At 42.8% G+C, this 23,033-nt stretch overlaps 1 protein-coding gene across 1 annotated transcript; it reads right to left on the bottom strand.

Annotated features, from left to right (window-relative positions):
• Positions 1–122: 122 nt before the first annotated feature.
• Positions 123–7,307, bottom strand: LOC123096733 (very-long-chain aldehyde decarbonylase GL1-11). The gene is made up of 7 exons (XM_044518494.1): positions 7,071–7,307; positions 6,812–6,949; positions 1,406–1,551; positions 1,155–1,274; positions 849–1,061; positions 661–741; positions 123–563 (listed from the first exon to the last, which is right to left on the bottom strand). Exons 1-7 carry the CDS (start codon positions 7,101–7,103, stop codon positions 494–496), a joined length of 801 nt encoding a protein of 266 aa, XP_044374429.1. The 5' UTR covers positions 7,104–7,307; the 3' UTR covers positions 123–493.
• Between the last annotated feature and the right edge of the window lie 15,726 nt (positions 7,308–23,033).

Below are 23,033 nucleotides of genomic sequence, written 5' to 3'. Positions count from 1 at the left end.
TGAGAAGCTGCATCCATGGCTAGAAGCTAATTTTTGTTTGATTATTAAGATGATTCAGATTGCCAGTAATCACTTGCACCATGCTCCCGATGAGTTTGCAAGGGAAACTGAGGCAAAACAAATAAAGCACAGACAAATCTCATCTCGGTTATTTACTCGACTTGCAAAACAACTAATCTGACAAGTTATTGCTGCTTCAAATATGGGAGAAAACTTAGCTTGTCATGGGCATATGTCCAAAACAAACCCCAACAGAGCACAACATATTTAATTCACCACAAATTATATAAGTTGGCCTACACAACACATGATCTCATCATGCTAGCAAATATGGGAGAACAGAGACTCAACGACATGTAGGAGCGACGGCCCATGCCTAGGATCGATGCCGCGTGTATCTCCTCCCATGAACACAATGTTATCACCAATACAAGAGATCAAAAACTAGTTCTGATGAGTTGACTCAGAGAAAAGAGAGAGTAGCCTCCACAATTTACAAATGCTTCCCTTCTTCCCCTTCGATGGCTTTTGTCTTGCGATAACCCTTATCTGTGCCAAACAACCTAACGCAACAACAAGATTAAGAGGATGCATGTCATGTAAAAGGGAGGGAGCTTACCACGCATATTCAACACAGCAAAGGCAAACATGTATACTCACCAGTCCATGTAAACAAAAGTAGAGGCGTAGTTTCCTGACTTGGTGTACAGCACACGATGATGGTAGTCATGGAAGTCAGAGCTGCTCATGAGAAAATATTCACAACTCGGTTAAACGCAACCTATCAAATGGAAAAATAGAACTTCCCTACCATCAGGCAACACATTTGCAAATTCTAGTTTACTTACCCTCCATACAGTGGCAGGAAGTTTGATGGGCTCCAAGGGAAGTGATATCCACTGTGAGCTTCAACCGTCTCTAACACCCTCAAAACCATCCACAGCCAAAGGGTGAACAAGTGAGGGCCGGTCAGGGCAGGACCAACAACCGTGGCAAATCCCAGGAACAAAATTTCAGCAGGGTGTGCATATTCCGAAGTTAAGCCGAATGGTGTAGCATATCTGCTCACATTTTATCGTGTTAAAAGTTAGAATGGTAACAAACCAATGTAGTAAGTAATACCAAATACGGATTAATGAAGAAATATCACTTACTCATGGTGCACACTGTGGACATGCTTGTATAGCCATTTGGTATGCAGAGCCCTGTGCCCCCAATAGAATATGAAATCTTCGAGTATAAAATAAAAAAGAACTTGAGATACAATGACCGTCCTGCATCAGGTAGCATTAGCAAGTTAAGCAATTTCCAGTTCCACTTGAGTCTTTAGTTATCCTGCTGCTTTCATGTGTGCATTCTCAAATTATACTTTTGTTGGACTTAAGAAGGAAATAAAATTTAATACCAGTGTGGCAGAGGAAGAGAGCTCCTCAGCCCCATGAACTTAAAGGCAGGATAGGAGAAAATCATGACTGGCAAATTCACACAGACATGGTAGAGAATGAGACGCATGACGCATCTGTTCTGGTAATCAGAAGTGTTGCTCTTCTTCTGCAAACATGCACACACACACTTGTTTAGGAAACCAGTTACATAAGGAAGGTACATACAAATGTTCACTGAATTAAATAGCTCCAATGAATCAAATATTTCATCACAGGAAAATAAAAAGGAGTGAATTAAACTAGCGCACACTGGAAAGCAGAAACTGGGAACAAAATCAGTAACATGCACTACAAGATAGATTTCTCCGAGGAAAGTAAATTTGATGCGGACATCGATAGAAGATTTAGCCCAACATGCACTACAAGATAGATTTCGCTGAGGAAAGTAAACTAGCGCACACTGGAAAGCAGAAACTGTTCTGAGGAAAGTAAACTGGGAACAAAATCAGTAACATGCACTACAAGCCCAGTCACATGCATGTTTCTTAAGAGCCAGGATGATAAGTTACTTCCATTACTAAAACCAAACAAAAGTATAACAACCTCTCCTACAGAAAAAACTCTTAACATTTTTAAGAGAAAAGAACAAGGCACCGACTACAAACATTTCCTTACAGCTTGAAACAAGCAAACGGAGGCCGAGTTTCCCTTACAGCTCGACAAGCAAACGGAGGCCGAGTTTCCCTCAATGAAGTTCAATTTAGTTTATTGGAGTAAATTTAGTCCAATCGAAATGTAGACTGTGTTATACAGAACACAACACCACATACCTCCATTCAGAATATTATATAAAACTAATGTTCTTAGCGAGGAGATTCTGCTGTAAAACTGGTCAGACAGTATGCCCTTCAGTTTGGCTAGCACAAAAAAGAAACAGTAAGGATAGTCTAAATTTGCAGAAGAGCTATTATATTCAAAATGCAGCGTCAGTTTCCTATTACCAATAATGCAATTAGTATGACTAGCTAAATACCCGTGTGTTGCAACGGGGGCAACTTTGTTCTAGTGGTTCAACATAGGAAATTTTTGATTGGGTTGAGATTGAGATATGATGTGGGGAGGGAGTCCATATGCAAAGGTAAAGAAAGATATGATGTGATTGAGATTGTGTACATACAAGTACATGAATTGATTTTGTTGTTTGCTTGCAAGGGATTTCTTGCTATTGGCAATTTATTTGAATTATGTTGATTGCTTTGCAAGGGATTTCTTTCCCCAGAAACAAGGACATGGGGTTGGTTTGGAAATACATTAATGGGAGTTATCATGTAGTTTGGGAAAAAAATCCATTAATTGCTTTGCAAGGGATTTCTTTCGCAAAAACGAGGAGGTGGGGGTCGGATTGGAAATAAATTAATGGGGGTTATCACGTGGTTTTGAAAGAAAAAAAACAAGGAGGTGCAGGTTGGTTTGGAAAAAAAGGGGGGTTATCACATGGTTTGGAAAAAAGAGGGGTGGAAGCGACGAGAGCAAAACGAACAAACTCCCTTTTAATAGTAGAGATACCTAGCAGCTTAATATAGCTCTAGCGTAATCACGCAAGCATATATGTTTTTAAATGACTAGGACAATGACTGTGCGTTGCAACGGGATATAAATATTCTAGACTTACCTGCCCATAATGCGATTGTGTAAATAAATGTTTATCAAATCCTGCTCGTGATTTACCTTATATTTTGATGAGTAGAAGGTAAGATGCTCAAAGGATTTTGGCGATCCCTCTCCCAACATATGAAATGGATGTTTTCTTGGCTTGGAATCTCAACAAAAGGGAACATTTTTTGTCCGATGAGCGTACCATGCAGAGTGGGAATATCAGTTTGGACATAAGTTGTCAAATGCTAATGTGGATGCTTCAGATTCAAGTTGTAGTGGGGAACAGTTTGGAACCTTCGCTGTCCTTCAAAGGTAAAGATCTTTGTATGGAGGGACCTTCTCGGTGCCATCCCTTGTCGAGCGATTCTTACGGGCAGACATATAAAAGTGCAGGCTCAGTGTCCAATTTGCAAGGGCGATGCTGATACTATAAAACATCTCCTATTTGATCATTCTGTGGCCATGGAAGTATGGACCTTGTTAGGTCTTGATGAAGTCATTGTGAGATCTTGTCATGTGGACCGAGCTGGTGAAGCTATACTAGAGTACTTGCGGTGCATCCCGAATGAAGAGGTTTGTGTGATGGAGGGCCCTTCTCGGTGCCATCCCTTGTCGAGCGATTCTTACGGGCAGACATATAAAAGTGCAGGCTCAGTGTCCAATTTGCAAGGGCGATGCTGATACTATAAAACATCTCCTATTTGATCGTTCTGTGGCCATGGAAGTATGGACCTTGTTAGGTCTTGATGAAGTCATTGTGAGATCTTGTCATGTGGACCGAGCTGGTGAAGCTATACTAGAGTACTTGCGGTGCATCCCGATGAAGAGGTTTGTGTGATGAGGCAGTCAAGCCAAAACTTGGTACTTATGGTGGGAACACAGGAAATTCCTCCACGGTGAACAATGTCTATCTGCTGCTCAGGTTTGTTTATCTGTGAAAGTCCTTGCTGCAAATTTTGGTCTAGCTTGCTCACGAAGAGTAAAGTTATAACTGGGGGCTGGATGAAACCGAGGAAAGATTATGTAAAGCTCAATGTGGATGCAGCATTTGATGCGGACTTGCTACAAGGCGCAGTTGGAGCAGTTTTGAGGCATTGTCATGGAAAATTTATGGCAGCAGCTAATGAGAAAATTGAGATACGTTATGATGCCTTCACAGCAGAGGCCCGACCACTAAGACTTGGCATGAATCTGACGCACACTGTTGGTCTGTGGGACCAGTATAGATCCCAATTGGTAGCCAGGCGAAGCAGCCTTATACCTGGTAGCCAATCTGGGAGCGTTACAAAGATGCAGCATTTGACTCCGGAACGGCTTAGCATTAAAGCACTCATATTCCAAAGATTTGTTAGCTTGGAACTTCTATTTCTGTATGTTAAATATAACCTTGGGCAGGAAGTTATATTATGGTAAAAATATGCAATATTCAAGCAGCGCTCCTACATCTGCGGTGAAAAAAAATATGTCCAGAGACACAAAAGTTTAGCTGAGCCCTGTGACCCATGGGCGGTGCCACCATAGGGGCAAGCAGGGGTATCCATCCTAGGTCTCCAGGTTGCTAACTAAGGAAGCACACCTCCTCATACCCTTAGCTATGACACCATGGGAACACCAAATGTAAGCTTTGATCTGCAGGTATGAAGGTGAAGTGGCGTATGTGATCCATGTAAGGAAGGAGGGGACGCCTCCTTTATTCATCGGCAGGCCTGGGCCAATACGTTATGTGTCCACCACCAACTTCATTTACACTTGTGTCTACTCGGTATGCCAAACCAAAAGCTGCAATCGCCTGTTCTTGCTAAGTCTTTGGCCAGCCCGAATCTCGACCCGCACCACACGATGCATGCCACAGCCACCACGCCGCCACATACTGAACTCACCAGCACCCCAAGATGGAACAAGAGGGACAAACAACAGTGATTGACAGAGGAGCTAGAGTAGTGTCACGACTATAACAACAGTACAAGAGGCAACAGGGTGGACGCACCCAACTGATATCTAAATGCATACAAAAATGGTTACATGTTGCAAGTAGGATCTTCTGTCGCGGGTGCCAATGCCAGCAACTTTTATGACTTCATGTTTTATTGCATTTTATGTTTGGAGTTGTATCACACAGCTTTTGGTCATCTAAATCTATTTGTAATGTCAAATGAAGTCGCATACAAACTTCAAACCTTGCTCCGCCACTGCTGACCAAGTATTTGTCATCTCCATTTTCTTTGTCTCAGCTGGCAGTTTAATTTGGACACAGGATGTAATATATCACTTTATAAATCTCTAACCGCAGAGGGCAGAAATAGCTTCTTAAACAGGAGCGAAGAAACTAACCGAAAATGAGTGTTTCCTACTCTTGTATGGTTCATATCAGTATCATACAACATGTCTGAATTTGAATCTCTAAAAGAAAAACTAAAAATTAAGTTTGTTAAATAGGAGCACAGAACATGAAATGAAAACGGGCGGTGCCTAGTGTTGTTTGGTTCACCTCAGTACCATACAATTGAAATAAATCAGATACATCACTTCCTTGATAGAGAAAGTTATGAGAAAGACTTTTCGATGACCACAGACACACGCCTAGCTGACCAAATGTATCCCGTCCTTATTTTCCTTCTCCTCGGAAGACATTTTGATTTGGTTGTGAGGTGTAAGTTTTTACTTTGAATCTCTAGCATCAAAAGTCAGAAATAGTTTCTTAAATAGGAGCAAAGAACGTGAAATGGAAACAGCTGGTGCCTGGTGTTGTTTGGTTCATATAGTATCATATATCGAAATAAATCAGATACATTTCTTCCTTGCTTGGGCTGTCTTACTTGCCATATAGAGAAAGTTATGTAAGAGAAAAACATCCATTAACAGCTTAGAAGAAGGTTTGGTTACCTTCCCTGTCTATTCCCGTGTTATCTCATTTAACAGTTCTCCCACCATGTGTGGTACACATGCATTTCACATGGAAGATGGAACTATATATGTCTATCTAGTGGAAGGATGAATCAAGAAGCGTGTGACATAGTTAAGAGCAGACTTGCATCTTGTATCTCACTACTTAGGCATTTGTTTGTCCTGATAAAGATGCAGAGATCGATTCCCAGAGTGCTTAGAATTAAAGCATTCCAAAGTCCCAAGGATTTTTTCAGCTTGGAACTTTTATTCCCATATTTTGAAATCATAACCTCGGGGCAGGAATTTATTATAGCTTGATCAAGAAATAGAAGGTTCAAGTATTAGTGCAGCATCTACAGTGAAAATCCATAAGTCTTCCGATGCATGTTTAACTGAGCCATGTCACCAGTGTTTCTCATCCTTATTTTCCTTCTCTCAGCACGCAGTTTGATTTGGACGCGAGGCGTAATGCATCACTTTAAAAATCTAATAGCAGAAGGCAGAAATAGCTTCTCAAACAGTAGGGAAGAGAGCCAAACGAAAATGAGTGTTGCCTACTCGTGTTTGGTTCGTATAAGTACGACGCAATATAAAGAAATCAGACGCATCCCTTTCTGGTTCGGCTGTCTTACTCGTCAGTCTTGCTTGTCATGATAGAGAAATTTTTACAAAAGAAGAAAAAGAAAAACGTCCAATCATAGGTTCCAAACAGGATTCGTTATCTTCCATGACTGTTCTCCCACCATGCTATCTCGTGTCGCGAAATTTCGAAGGTATACACACACACACATTGGACGCGCAAGATGGGCCTAGGCACGTCTATCTAATGGATGGATCAAATCGATCAATCAATCAAGAGGCGTGCGAGATGGGTAGGAGCAGACCTGGATCTTGTACTTGGCGAAGAGTCCGAAGCGCTCGAAGAGGAGGGAGGGGAAGCCGGAGAGGAAGAAGACGCTCTCGTGGAGGACGAAGGTGACGACGGTGGCCAGCTGGAACTCGCTGAAGTTGGTGATCAGCCACTGCATTCGTTGATCCCGACAGCAAGGCCGGAGACGGCGACGGAGAGGGAGAGGAGAGATCCGTCAAGATCGGCACGTATAGCGGGGAGGGGAGACAGAGATCGGAACGACGGGCGCGTACCTCCCAGGCGGAGTCGAGCGGGGTGGCCGCCATTGTTGGGTGGCCGGCGGCGGATGGCAGGAGGAGGAGGAGGAAGGGGGAAAGAATCTTTCTCGGTGCTGTATGTTGTATCTGGCTGGCTGGCCGCCCTTGGAGCTTTCCTCCTCCGCCTCCTCTGCTTCCTCCTGGCTGAATATATATGTGTTCTGTGTGTCACTCGGTCATCACACACACCCGGACTAGATGCGTCCACGTGTGTGTGGCTTTCCGCCCCCTTCGCCTCACTTCCTTTTCGTTTCCTCACGAATTTCGCTCCCTCTGTTTCTAAATATAATTTTTTAAACATATTTTAGAGTGTAAATTCACTCATTTTGCTTTATATATAATTTTTTATTAAAATTTCTAAAAAGACTTGTATTAAGAACGGAGAGAGTAATAAACAAGTTCTTGTGTTTGTCTCATTATATGCAGTAATGTTCTGTTCATCAGATTTGACTAAAAAAATATGTTTGCACACAAGATTGAAGTAATTTCGCAGGCATTAATTCATGACTAGTTTTGTTCTGTTGTATGTCGTTTTCCTTTTTGACATGCATTAATTCATGACTAGTTTTGTTCTGTTGTACGTCGTTTTCCTTTTTGACATTGATCGTTACCAACAGTGGTAGCACCAAACCTTCCCATGTTCTTGTGTAGAATTGTTTATACTATATTCAACTAAAAAAAAGCAAGCAATATTCGCAGATATAAAACTTTGCAAGCATTGGTTATTTTTCCTTTTTGAAACAGATGGAGAAGTTTTGCCTTATCTTTTTAGCTAAGTGAAGGAAATATACCCTAGAGGCAATAATAAAGTTATTATTTTATTTCCTTATATCATGATAAATGTTTATTATTCATGCTAGAATTGTATTAACCGGAAACTTGATACATATGTGAATACATAGACAAAACAAAGTATCCCTAGTATGCCTCTACTAGACTAGCTCGTTAATCAAAGATGGTTAAGTTTCTTGACCATAGACATGTGTTGTCATTTGATGAACGGGATCACATCATTAGAGAATGATGTGATGAACAAGACCCATCCGTTAGCTTACCATTATGATCGTTGAGTTTTATTGCTATTGCTTTCTTCATGACTTATACATGTTCCTCTGACTATGAGATTATGCAACTCCCGAATACCGGAGGAACACCTTGTGTGCTATCAAACGTCACAACGTAACTGGGTGATTATAAAGATGCTCTACAGGTGTCTCCGAAGGTGTTTGTTGGGTTGGCATAGATCGAGATTAGGATTTATCACTCCGTGTATCGGAGAGGTGTCTCTGGGCCCTCTCGGTAATGCACATCAGTATAAGCCTTGCAAGCAATGTGACTAATGAGTTAGTTGCGGAATGATGCATTACGGAACGAGTAAAGAGACTTGCTGGTAACGAGATTGAACTAGGTATGATAATACCGACGATCGAATCTCGGACAAGTAACATACCGATGACAAAGGGAACAACGTATGTTGTTATGCGGTTTGACCGATAAAGATCTTCGTAGAATACGTAGGAGCCAATATGAGCATCCAGGTTCCGCCATTGGTTATTGACCGGAGATGTGTCTCGGTCATGTCTACATAGTTCTCGAACCCGTAGGGTCCGCACGCTTAACGTTCGATGACGATTTGTATTATGAGTTATGTGATTTGATGACTGAAGTTTGTTCCGAGTCCCGGATGAGATCACGGACATGACGAGGAGTCTCGAAATGGTCGAGAGGTAAAGATCGATATATTGGAAGGCTATATTCGGACATCGGAAATGTTCCGAGTGATTCGGGTATTTTTCGGAGTACCGGAGAGTTACGGGAATTCGCCGGGGGAAGTATTGGGCCTTAATGGGCCATACGGTAAAGGAGAGAAGGGCCTCAAGGGGTGGCCTCCCCCCCCCCCCATGGACTGGTCCGAATTGGACTAGGAAGGGGTGGCGCCCCCCTCCTTCCTTCTCCCCTCTTCCTCGTTCCCTTCCTTCTTCTAGTTGGAATAGGAAAGGGGGGACTGAATCCTACTTGGACCGGGAGTCCAAGTAGGACTCCCCCTTTTGGCGCGCCCCCTCTAGGGTCGGCCTCCTCTTCCTCCCTCCTTTATATACGGGGGAGGGGGCACCCCATAGATGCACAAGTTGATCTTTAGCCGTGTGCGGTGCCCCCCTCCACAGTTTTACACTTCGGTCATATCGTCGTAGTGTTTAGGCGAAGCCCTGCGCCGGTAACTTCATCGTCACCGTCACCACACCGTTGTGCTGACGAAACTCTCCCTCGGCCTCAACTGGATCAAGAGTTCGAGGGACGTCACCGAGCTGAACGTGTGCAGATCGCGGAGGTGCCGTGCATTCGGTACTTGGATCGGTTGGATCGCGAAGACGTTCGACTACATCAACCGCGTTACTAAACGCTTCCGCTTTCGGTCTACGAGGGTAAGTGGACACACTCTCCCTGCTCGTTGCTATGCTTCTCCTAGATAGATCTTGCGTGATTGTAGGCAAAAAATTTGAAATACTACATTCCCCAACAGTGGCATCCGAGCCAGGTCTATGCGTAGGTGTTATATGCACGAGTAGAACACAAAGAGTTGTGGGCGATAATAGTCATACTGCTTACCAGCATGTCATACTTTGATTCGGCGGTATTGTTGGATGAAGCGGCCCAGACCGACATTACATGACCATGTTCATGAGACTAGTTCTACCGCCGTGCTTCGCACACAGGTGGCTAGTGGGTGTGTCTGTTTCTCCAACTTTAGTTGAATCGAGTGTGACTACGTCCGGTCCTTGTTGAAGGTTAAAACAGCACACTTGATGAAAAATCGTTGTGGTTTTTGATGCATAGGTAAGAACGGTTCTTGCTAAGCCCGTAGCAGCCACGTAAAACTTGCAAACAACAAAGTAGAGGACGTCTAACTTGTTTTTGCAGGGCTTGCTGTGATGTGATATGGTCAAGACGTGATGATATATAAATTGTTGTATGAGATGATCATGTTTTGTAAAAGTTGTCGGCAACTGGCAGGAGCCTTATGGTTGTCGCTTTATTGTATGAAATGCAATCGCCATGTAATTGCTTTACTTTATCACTAAGCGGTAGCAATAGTCGTAGAAGCAATAGTTGGCGAGACGACAACGATGCTTCGATGGAGATCAAGGTGTCAAGCCGGTGAAGATGGTGATCATGACGGTGCTTTGGAGATGGAGATCAAAGGCACAAGATGATGATGGCCATATCATAACACTTATATTGATTGCATGTGATGTTTATCCTTTATGCATCTTATTTTGCTTAGTACGGCGGTAGCATTATAAGATGATCTCTCACTAAATTTCAAGGTATAAGTGTTCTCCCTGAGTATGCACCGTTGCGACAGTTCGTCGTGCCGAGACACCACATGAGGATCGGGTGTGATAAGCTTTACGTTCACATACAACAGGTGCAAGCCATTTTTGCACACGCAGAATACTCGGGTTAAACTTGACGAGCCTAGCATATGCAGATATGGCCTCGGAACACTGAGACCGAAAGGTCGAGCGTAAATCATATAGTAGATATGATCAACATAGTGGCGTTCACCATTGAAAGCTACTCCATCTCACGTGATGATCGGACATGGTTTAGTTGATATGGATCACGTGATCACTTAGATGATTAGAGGGATGTCTATCTAAGTGGGCGTTCTTAAGTAATATGATTAATTGAACTTTAATTTATCATGAACTTAGTCTTGGTAGTTTTGCATATTGATACGTCTCCATCGTATCTACTTTTCCAAACACTTTGGCCCTTGTTTTGGACTCTAACTTGTATGATTTGAATGGAACTAACCCGGACTGGCGCTGTTTTCAGCAGAATTACCATGGTGTTATTTTTGTGCGGAAACAAAAGTTCTCGGAATTACCTGAAACTTCACGGAGATTATTTTTGGAAATAATAAAAAATACTGGCGAGAGAATCAAGGCCAGGGGGGCCACACCCTATCCACAAGGGTGGGAGGCGCGCCTGCCCCCCTGGGCACGCCCTCCTGCCTCGTGGGCCCCCTGGTGCTCCACCGACCTCAACTCCAACTCTATATATTCGTGTTCGGGGAGAAAAAAATCAGAGAGAAGGATTCATCACGTTTTACGATACGGAGCCGCCGCCAAGCCCTAATCTCTCTCGGGAGGGCTGATCTGGAGTCCGTTCGCGGCTCCGTAAAGGGGAATCTGTCGCCGTCGTCATCATCAACCATCCTCCATCACCAATTTCATGATGCTCACCGCCGTGCGTGAGTAATTCCATCGTAGGCTTGCTGGACAGTGATGGGTTGGATGAGATTTATCATGTAATCGAGTTAGTTTTGTTAGGGTTTGATCCCTAGTATCCACTATGTTCTGAGATTGATGTTGCTATGACTTTGCTATGCTTAATGCTTGTCACTAGGGCCCGAGTGCCATGATTTCAGATCTGAACCTATTATGTTTTCATGAATATATGTGAGTTCTCGATCCTATCTTGCAAGTCTATAGTCACCTACTATGTGTTATGATCCGGCAACCCCGAAGTGACAATAATCGGGACCACTCCCGGTGATGACCGTAGTTTGAGGAGTTCATGTATTCACTATGTGTTAATGCTTTGGTCCGGTACTCTATTAAAAGGAGGCCTTAATATCCCTTAGTTTTCAATAGGACCCCGCTGCCACGGGAGGGTAGGACAAAAGATGTCATGCAAGTTCTTTTCCATAAGCACGTATGAATATATTCGGAATACATGCCTACATTACATTGATGAATTGGAGCTAGTTCTGTGTCACCCTATGTTATAACAGTTGCATGAATAATCGCATCCGGCATAATTATCCATCACCCATCCAATGCCTACGAGCTTTTCACATATTGTTCTTCGCTTATTTACTTTAACGTTGCTACTGTTACAATCACTACAAAACTATCACTGTTACTTTTGCCACTGTTACCACTACTATCATACTACTTTGCTACTAAATACTTTGCTGTAGATATTAAGTTATCCAGGTGTAGTTGAATTGACAACTCAACTGCTAATACTTGAGAATATTCTTTGGCTCCCCTTGTGTCGAATTAATAAATTTGGGTTGAATACTCTACCCTCGAAAACTGTTGCGACCCCCTATACTTGTGGGTTATCAAGACTATTTTCTGGCGCCGTTGCCGGGGAGCATAGCTCTATTCTTTGAGTCACTTGGGATTTATATCTGCTGGTCACTATGAGGAACTTGAAAGACGAGAAAACCAAAATTTATCCCTCAACTACGAGGGGAGGTAAGGAACTGCCATCTAGCTCTGCACTTGATTCACCTTCTGTTTTGAGTAAGCTTGCGACACCTAAGCCTGCTTCTGCTATTAATTCTGATATGTCGCATGTTATTGATGATGCCACTTCTGCTATGCATGATACTCATGATGAAACTACTTCTATGCTTGATACTACTGTGCCACTAGGTGAATTTCTTGATGAATAACTTGCTAGGGCTAGAGAGAATGAAATTATTGAAACTGATAATATTGATGAAAGTGATGATGAAGATTCTCCCCCTAGATATGAATTGCCTGTTGTGCCTGGGGGCTATGTTATGGATGAAGAAACTGCTAGAGACTTTCTTGCCTGCAATGATAGAAGTGATCTTAAGAAATTACTAGCTAAGCTGAAACAAAAATCTCTGAATGCTAGAATGAAATATGATCCTGCTTATGCTACTTCACCTATCTTTGTTACTGATAAGGATTATGAATTCTCTGTCGACCCTGATATAATTACTTTGGTTGAATCTGATCCTTTCTATGGCTATGAATCTGAAACTGTTGTGGCACATCTTACTAAATTAAATGATATAGCCACCCTATTCACTAATGATGAGAAAACTTGCTACTACTATATCCTTAAAATATTTCCGTTCTCATTAAAGGGTGATGCTAAGATATGGTTTAATTTTCTTGATCCTGGTTGTGTGCGTAGTCCCCAGGATATGATTTATTACTTCTCTGCTAAATATTTCCCCGCTCATGAGAAACAAGCTGCTTTAAGGGAAATATATAATTTTGTGCAAATTGAAGAAGAGAGTCTCCCACAAGCTTGGGGGAGGCTTCTCCAATTACTTAATGCTTTGGCTGATCATCCTCTTAAGAAAAATGAAGTACTTGATATCTTTTACAATGGACTAACCGATGCTTCCGGAGACCACCTGGATAGTTGTGCTGGTTGTGTTTTGAGGGAAAGAACAGTTGATCAAGCTGAAATTCTATTGAATAATATGTTGACAAATGAAAACAATTGGACACTTCCTGAACCAACTCCTAAGCCAAACCCGAAGAAAAGGGGTGTTCTATTTCTCAGTCCTGAAGATATGCAAGAGGCAAAGAAATCTATGAAAGAAAAAGGTATTAAAGCTAAAGATGTTAAGAATTTACCTCCTGTTGAAGAAATACATGGTCTTAATTTACCGCCTGCTGAAGAAATACATGGTGTTGATAACCCGACACAGGTAGTAAAGGTAAATTCTCTCTATAGATATGATAAAGCTGAAATCCCTCCTACTAAGTTTGCTAGCCAATGCTTAGATGAGTTTGATAATTTTATGGTTAAGCAAGAAGATTTTAATTCTTATTTTGGTAGACAATTGAAACACAATACTTATATGATTGAACACTTGAGTGATTATATGTCTAGAGTTAGAGGTGAACTTAAGCTCATTAGTAAACATGCTTCTATGGTTACCACTCAAGTAGAACAGGTACTCAAAGCTCAGAATGATTTGCTCAATGAATTGAATAGTAAGAATAATGACTTTGCTATTAGAGTTGCAACTAGAGGAGGTAAAGTGACTCAGGAACCTTTGTATCCTGAGGGCCACCCTAAGAGAATTGAGCAGGATTCTCAGAGAAATAATTTAGATGCACCCAGTCCTTCTAAGAGGAAGAAAAAGAAAAATGATAGGACTTTGCATGCTGCTAGTGAACCTGTTGTTGACACACCTGAGAATCTCAATGATATTTCTATTTCTGATGCTGAAACACAATCTGGTGATGAACATGAACCTAGTGATAATGTTAATGATGATGTTCATGTTGATGCTCAACCTAGCAATAACAACGATGTAGAAATTGAACCTGCTGTTGATCTTGATAACCCACAATCAAAGAATCACCGTTATGATAAGAGAGGCTTTATTGCTAGGAAGCACGGTAAAGAAAGAGAACCATGGGTTCAGAAACCCATGCCCTTTCCCCCTAAACCATCCAAGAAAAAGGATGATGAGGATTTTGAGCGCTTTGCTAAAATGATTAGACCTATCTTTTTGCGTATGCGTTTGACTGATATGCTCAAAATGAATCCTTATGCTAAGTATATGAAAGAAATTGTTACTAATAAAAGAAAGATACCGGAAGCTGAAATTTCCACCATGCTTGCTAGTTATACTTTTACGGGTGGAATACCAAAGAAACTTGGAGATCCAGGGGTACCAACTATACCTTGCTCCATTAAAAAAAACTATGTTAAAACTGCCTTATATGATCTTGGAGCCGGTGTTAGTGTTATGCCTCTCTCTTTATATCGTAGACTTGATTTGAATAAGTTGACACCTACTGAAATATCTTTGCAAATGGCTGATAAATCAACTGCTATACCTGTCGGTATTTGTGAGGATGTGCCTGTTGTGGTTGCAAACGTTACTATTTTAACGAACTTTGTTATTCTTGATATTCCCGAGGACGATAGTATGTCTATTATTCTTGGAAGACCCTTTTTGAATACTGCCGGGGCTGTTATTGATTGCAACAAAGGCAATGTCACTTTTCATGTTAATGGTAATGAGCATACGGTACACTTTCCGAAGAAACAACCTCAAGCCCATAGTATCAACTCTATTGGAAAAATTCCATCGATTGTTTTTGGAGGTTTTGAATTTCCTCTACCTACTGTCAAGAAGAAATATGATATTCTTATTATTGGGGACGTGCATATCCCCGTTGAGGTAACTTAGTGTTATTAAAAAATTCTCCGGTTTCATGTGACTCGGAATGAGTTTGTTAGCAAGACTTGATCAACCTTGTTAGTGGATTCCTTTTGATGAGCATGAGATGGATGAAGTTAGAAAGCACAACCTTCTGTACCCTCCTTTTACTTACTGTTATTTGGAAGAAATAAAGTAAAATAGTATTTTCTGCCTGTTTTCTGAATTATCCGTGCAATAAAAAATACCCCGAAAATAAAAGTTCTCCAAATGCCTCGAAATTGAAATATGATTTTTTCTGGAATATTTGAGAATATCTGGCACTGAGAACACAGCAGGGGGAGCAAGCACCTGGCCACGAGGGTCCAGGGCGCGCCCACCCCCTAGGCGCGCCCCCTGCCTCGTGGGCCCATGGTGACTCCCCTTCATTTATTCCAGACACCACACACTCCTTCTTCCTCCCAAAAAAATCACCAACCAGCTCAAGCACGAGTTCTAGCTCATTTTGCTGGCATTTTCGATCTCCTTGCTCAAAGCTCCTCTCACAAAACTGCTTTGGGGGATTGTTCCTTGGTATGTGACTCCTCCAATGGTCCAATTTGTTTTTGTTCTAGTGCTTTATTCATTGCAATTTTTTGCTGCCTAGGTGACCCTGTTCTTGAGCTTGCATGTCAAATTTATATAGTTCCAAGTAGTTCTAATGCATGATATAGTCTCTAGGCACTTGTGGGAGTAGCTGCTATCAATTTTGCTGAGTTTGGTTCACTCTTATTTTGAAGTTACTAAAAATTTCAGAAATTTTTCAAAGGAAGAAATATGTTTAGGAAAATGTACCAAGGAGGTCCTTTATAACGCCCACGATGCGGCTATATCTCCCACGTGTCGAGGCACGACTTAGAGGCATAACCGCATTGTAGGTATTGTCGCAAGAAGGGTCATCTTCACACAATCCCATGTAATGAACAAGAATGGGATAACGAGAGTTGGCTTACAATCGCCACTTCACACAATACATAAATTAATTCATACATCATCCAAAATCCACACATAGACCGACTACGGTCAAATCCAAATGAAAATAAGATAACCCCAAATGCTAGATCCCCGATCGTCCCAACTGGGCTCCACTACTGATCATCAGGAAACGAAACATAGTAACGACCACGTTCCTCGTCGAACTCCCACTTGAGCTCGGTTGCGTCATCTGCACTGGCATCGTCGGCACCTGCAACTGTTTTGGTAGAATATGTGAGTCACGAGGACTCAGCAATCTCACACCCGCGAGATCAAGACTATTTAAGCTTATAGGAAAGGATGGCGTAAAAAGGTGGAGCTGCAGCAAGCACTAAGCATATATGGTGGCTAACATACGCAAAAGAGAGCGAGAAGAGAAGCAACGCAACGGTCGCGAAGCTAGAAATGATCAAGAAGTGATCCTGAAACTACTTACGTTCATGCATAACTCAAACCGTGTTCACTTCCTAGACTCCGCCGAAAAGAGACCATCACGGCTACACACACGGTGGATGTATTTTAATTAAGTCAAGTGTCAAGTTCTCTACAACCAAACATTAAAAAATTCCCATCTGCCTCATAACCGCGGGCACGGCTTTCGAAAGATAATACCCTGCAGGGGTGTCCCAACTTAGCCCATTATAAGCTCTCACGGTCAACGAAGGATAAACCTTCTCCCGGGAAGACCCGATCAGTCTCGGAATCCTGATTTACAAGACATTTCGACAATGGTAAAACAAGACCAGCAAAGCCGCCCGATGTGCCGACAAATCCCGATAGGAGCTGCACATATCTCGTTCTCAGGGCAACACCGGATGAGACTAGCTACGAGTAAAACCAGCCCTCAAGTTTCCCCAAGGTGGCCCCGCAGGCAGCTCGGTTCGGACCAATACTCGAAGGAGCACTGGCCCGGGGGGGTCTAAAATAAAGATGACCCCCGGGCTCGCGAAAACCCAAGGGAAAAGTATAGGTGGTATGTGGTCAAATGGTAAAACCAAGGTTGGGCCTTGCTGGAGGAGTTTTATTCAAGGCGAACTGTCAAGGGGGTCCCATAAATCACCCAACCGCGTAAGGAACGCAAAATCAAGGAATATAACACCGGTATGACGGAAACTAGGGCGGCAAGAGTGGAACAAAACACCAGGCATAAGGCCGAGCCTTCCACCATTTACCAAATATATAGATGCATTAATTAAATAAGAGATATTGTGATATTCCAAAATATCCATGTTCCAACATGGAACCAACTTCAACTTCACCTGCAACTAGCAACGCTATAAGAAGGGCTGAGCAAAAGCGGTAACTTAGCCAAACAACGGTTTGCTAGGAAAGGATGGTTAGAGGCTTGACATGGCAATGTGGGAGGCATGATATAGCAAGTGGTAGGTAGCGCAGCATGGCAATAGAACGAACAACTAGCAAAGCAAAGATAAAAGTGATTTCGAGGGTATGGTCATCTTGCCTGCAAGGTTCTCAGAGTTGTCGAAAGCTTGATCCTCGTAAGCGTACTCGACAGGTTCCTCGTTCACGAACTCGTCTCCCGGCTCTACCCACAGCAAGAACACAAGCAATAGAACCACAATCAATCACGGGAAATGCACAAGCAACATGATGCAATACATGCATGATATGCGAGATATGATATGCGATGCATATGCGTGCTCCGGAAAAAAAGGATGAACAAGGCAGCAACTTGGCAAACCAAGTATGCCACTGGAAAGATGAGATGATTTCGGTCGAAATCGATATAAAGATCACCGGAAACGGATGCACGGTTTGCAAATGGCAAGCAAAACAAGAATGACACGATTCTGCGATTAACAGAATGATAGCACTTAGAATACATCAAGTAACTATGCTACAGCACCCCAACATAGCAACAAAACATATGACAGTGATCTACAGGAGATGCTTGACAAAAGATGAACACTGAGCTACGGCTAGATCACACAACAACAGGTTCAAACAAGCACGGCAAAAATGCAAAAGATATCAGCTTCACAGACTTGGTGAAAATACTGACCATGGCTTAAACAGCATCAGGTAGTAATGTTCAGAGCAAGCAAACAACATGCTACAGAAACTTAACATAGCAACACAAGGCATGGCATGAATCTACTAAATGCATAGAACAAAAGTCCCTTATTTACCATAAGCCAAAAAGGCACAGAAGATATGATGGCACCCATGTAAACATAGCAAGTTTCATTAACAGGTTTCAGACTTAGCAGAAAACAGAGCATGGCATTAACAGAATTATGAAGGCATCTTTGTGAGCTTGACTCACTCATCACAAAGCAATGCATGACAAAACAAGCATACCTACAGCAAGATGAAATGTTAAAGAAACTATTCATGGCAAGAGAAAGTTCATAGCATGTATGGATCAACTACAACAACCTTGGCAAAATTGAATATCTTGTAAACAATCTGCCAGGAATATTTTATAGTAAAAGTAGAGCAAGATTAAGACATGCTAGGGCACTCCATAATTGCAAACAGGGGCATGGATGGATAGAGCACAACTATATCTACAAAACATCCTTACTGAACATGCCCAAAAGAAGCATGGATCTCACTGTAGACACATGGATATATGGCAACAAAATAACAGCAGTAACAGACTTAGCAAAAATCCTAAGTCCCTGAAAACAGAAACATCACGAAGCCTAGTTTGCATGCTTGTGCTAGTCACCACATAGATCACAAAAATACATGGCATACACCTCTGTAAAGATGGTATGACATAGAACAAAACACCTATAGAGCTCATGCCCATAAGATGCACACATCAAATGCAACAAAAATAACAAAGCATCAAGTTCTGATAAGTAACAGCAGTAAACATCATATAGCACTCTTGTACCAGAGATTTGGGCATCAAGATGGACTCAAACGAGCATGGCACAACGGAACAAAATGAAGAGCATCTCGTGATGAACATTTTGGTATATCATGCACGCAAAACGGAGCAGTATACAATGAGATATGATGCGATGAACAAAGCAATATAAAGTGAAAACTTCGGGACTTGGAGGAAAATTCGGGGTCAACCTTCTCCGATCTAGATCTGGCACGGAAGCCGAGGTTCGCCGGGGTTCAGACGGGGACGGCCGGAGAGGGCTCGGGGGAGACACCGGAGACGAGGGGGCGCGGGATCTGGCGAGGAGGAGCGGCGGCGGCCGGCGAGGTCCGGCGAGGCGCGGGATCCGCGACGGCGCGGGCGAGGACGTCGAGGTGGCGGACGGCGGTCGGCGGCGGGGCGCGCCGGCGAAGGCGACGAGGCGGCGGCGGGGAACGCCTCGGGGCGCGGGCGACAGCGGGAGGACGAGGGGCGGCGGCGCGGCCGGATCGAACCGGGCGGGCCCCGCCTGGGCCCCGACGGGCCGCGGGAGGCGACGCGGTGGGAGGCGACGGCGCGACAAGTGGCGGCGCGGGATTGTTGCTGAGCGGCGGCGGCGATCTGTCCAGCGCGGACGGACGCGTCCGGCGGTGGAGAGGGGAAGGGGTAGGGTTTGATCTGCGCGAAAATTCCGGGAGGATCACCTATTTATAGCTAGAGGGAGTTAGGAGACTCCAAATGGAGTGCGGTTTTCGCCCACATGATCGTGATGGAACGCCCGAGAGCATGGAAGTGACTTAGGTGGGTTATTGGGTTGTTTGGAGGGGTTTTTGCTGCAGCACACAAAAGGCCTTTGCAGTTATCCAGTTAACCGTTGGAGCGTCAAACGACCTCCAAATGGAACGAAACTTGACAGGTGGTCTACCGGTGGTATACCAAGGCCACTTGGCAAACCTCGGTCCATTCCGAGAATGTTTAACACCCGCTCACGAAAAGAGACAAGAGGGGTGCGCCGGTGCATGTGGGAGTGCCGGATTGCAAAACGGACAACGGGGAAAATGCTCGGATGCATGAGACGAACACGTATGCAAATGAGATGCACATGATGACATGATATGAGATGCATGACATGAACAAAATACAAAACGAAAGACAAAACCCGACCACGAAGGGAATATCATAACACATAGCCAAAAATGGCAAGAGTTGGAGTCACAAATATGGAAGTTACATCCGGGGCGTTACATCCTTCAAGGAAGCAAGGACCCAGGCTCGCAATACGCGATGCGGACGATGAACCACCGAGGGAAGCTCAAGTGCAGGCTTGTGAATGGCCGTCAGAGGACTTTATGGATCGAGCAGGAATCAAGGAAGAATTTAACGCATATGTGCGTAGCGCTGATCTTGTGAGCTTCGAGGCAGATAAGTGCCGTCAGTACCACTATCTCACTGATTCCTTTGTGAGAAGGTTTGAATTTTCATCTTCACGCAATTCTCAAACTGTCCTGTTTGACCTTTATGAAAATTCTTATACTATGGATTTAGAGGATTTTAATACTGCTTGCAAACTTCCACAATGGGGTAGCACTAGTGAGCCTCGCAAATCTGAGTTTAGAGATTTTCTTGCTAGTATAACTGTGGGGGAGTCTAGAGATATAACACAAGCTACCATAGAGAGCATTCACTTTCCTGCTATACATTATTTTGCTCTCTTCATAGGTAGGTGCATCAATGGTAAGGATGAAGCATGTCACATGTGTGTCCCTGATCTCAGTGTTCTCAGGAGTGCTGTGTTAGGAGATAAACATTATAATTTGGGAGTCATTGTTGCACGTAGGTTGCATAATAATAGAATTAATGGAGATTTCTTTGGCGGAATTTATGCAACCCGTCTAGCTAATTTTCTTGGTATACCTATTCGTGATTATGATATGGAATTGCCTCCTTCTTATCTAGATTTTAATGCCATGGTTCACCATCAGTTTGTTGAGAGGAATGAACCACCTCTCCAGTACCGACTAATCTTTGACATGCGTCACGCCGTCAATATTGTCCTCCCTGCTCTTACTCTCTTTGACTTTCAGGAAAAGGGGAGATATGTCATAACCAGGGAGGAGGCAAATGAGTACGAGAGGAGGACGAGGGCAGCTCGCCTCCAAGCTACAACCCACAATGCAATAGCCGCTGCATCTCAGTACGACCCCAACTATAACTTTGGATATCCGCCAGGCCAGCCGTGGCAATAGACCAACTTAGGCCAAAAGCCTAAGCTTGGGGGAGTACGTATTTCTCACCGACATTATATTTATGTTCACACACTCATTCTAGTTGTCGGTGCTCATACTCTTTCATTGTACTATTCATGCTAGTTTATTTTCTTTTTCTTGCTTTCTTCTTGTGTGTTTGAAAAACCTTAAGAAAAATAAAAAAATAAAAAAAATAGTTGTAGCTTTTAGCTAGTTTACTTTCCATGCTTGTAGTAGTAATTAAAAAGAAAACCCAAAAATATTTCCTGTTCTTCTTTTGTTTGTTGGGAGCTTTCCCGTGTAAATAGTTTTATTTCTTTTCTTTCCTTTGGGGGTCGATAGGAGAAGACCATAATGAAAATGTTAAAGTGGCTCTTATATGCATTATTGTTGATTTAACCAAGAGCCCATATTGCCTTGTCTTCTCCTGTTTATCAGATGCTTGCAGATTCCAGCTTATTCCAATGCACGTGCACTACTATTATTTTACACATCATTCGATCGTGCAAGTGAAAGGCAATAATGACGATTTGAACTGATTGAGATGAGAGAAGCTGGTATGAACTCGACCTCTCTTGTTTTTGTAAATATGATTAGTTCATCGTTCCTGATTCAGCCTATTATGAATAAACATGTTTGCAATGACAATTAGAGATTATAGTTGCTTATGTCATGCTTAATTAGTTAGGAGTTTATAATGGTTTATCTTGCGTGCCAACATGCTATTAAAATGGTTGTGATGTGGTATGATAGGGTGGTATCCTCCTTTGAATGATTCAAGTGACTTGACTTGGCACATGTTCACACATGTAGTTGAAACAAATCAACATAGCCTTCACGATGTTTATGTTCATGGTGGATTATATCCTACTCATGCTTGCACTCAATGTTCATTAATTTTAATGCATGTTCATGACTGTTGTCGCTCTCTAGCTGGTCGCTTCCCAGTCTTTTTCTAGCCTTCACTTGTACTAAGCGGGAATACTGCTTGTGCATCCAATCCCTTAAACCCCAAAGTTATTCCATATGAGTCCACCATACCTACCTATATGTGGTATCTACCTGCCGTTCCAAGTAAATTTGTATGTGCCAAACTCCAAACTTTCAAATGAAATTCTGTTTTGTATGCTCGAATAGCTCATGTATCAACCAGGGTGTATGTATCTTCCATGCTAGGCGGGTTATTCTCAAGAGGAGTGGACTCCGCTCCTCACTCACAAGAAAATGGCTGGTCACCGAGATGCCCAGTCCCATGCTTTAAGCAAAATCAAATCAAAATAATTGCAAACAAAACTCCCCCAGGATTGTTGTTAGTTGGACGGTACCCGTTGTTTCGGACCAGCAGTGGAGTGTGCTTGTTGGTGGAGGGGGAGTATAAACTTTACCATTCTGTTTGGGAACCGCCTATAATGTGTGTAGCATGGAAGATATCGCCATCTCACGGTTGTTATGTTGACAATGAAAGTATACTACTCAAAATATTATTTATCTCTATTTCAAAAATCGAGCTCTGGTACCTCTACAAATCTCTGCTTCCCTCTGCGAAGGGCCTATCCATTTACTTTTTATGTTGAGTCATCACCGTCTTATTAAAAAGCATCAGCTGGAGAGCACCGCTGTCATTTGCATCCATTACTATTAATTTATATTGAGTATGACTATGACTGGATCTCTTTTATCATGAATTACAATGTTTAGTCAGTCCTTGATCTTTAAAGGTGCTCTGCATTTATGTTTTGCGGTCTCACAAAGGGCTAGCGAGATACCATCTTGTTATATCATATTATGATTGTTTTGAGAAAGTGTTGTCATCCGAGATTTATTATTATTGCTCGCTAGTTGATTATGCCATTGATATGAGTAAACATGAGACC

This window comes from Triticum aestivum, chromosome 4D, assembly GCF_018294505.1.
Source record: "Triticum aestivum cultivar Chinese Spring chromosome 4D, IWGSC CS RefSeq v2.1, whole genome shotgun sequence".
Taxonomy (NCBI): Eukaryota; Viridiplantae; Streptophyta; class Magnoliopsida; order Poales; family Poaceae; genus Triticum; species Triticum aestivum.
The sequence above is the reverse complement of the archived record's forward strand: the minus strand, read 5'-3'. Positions and strand labels throughout refer to the sequence as shown.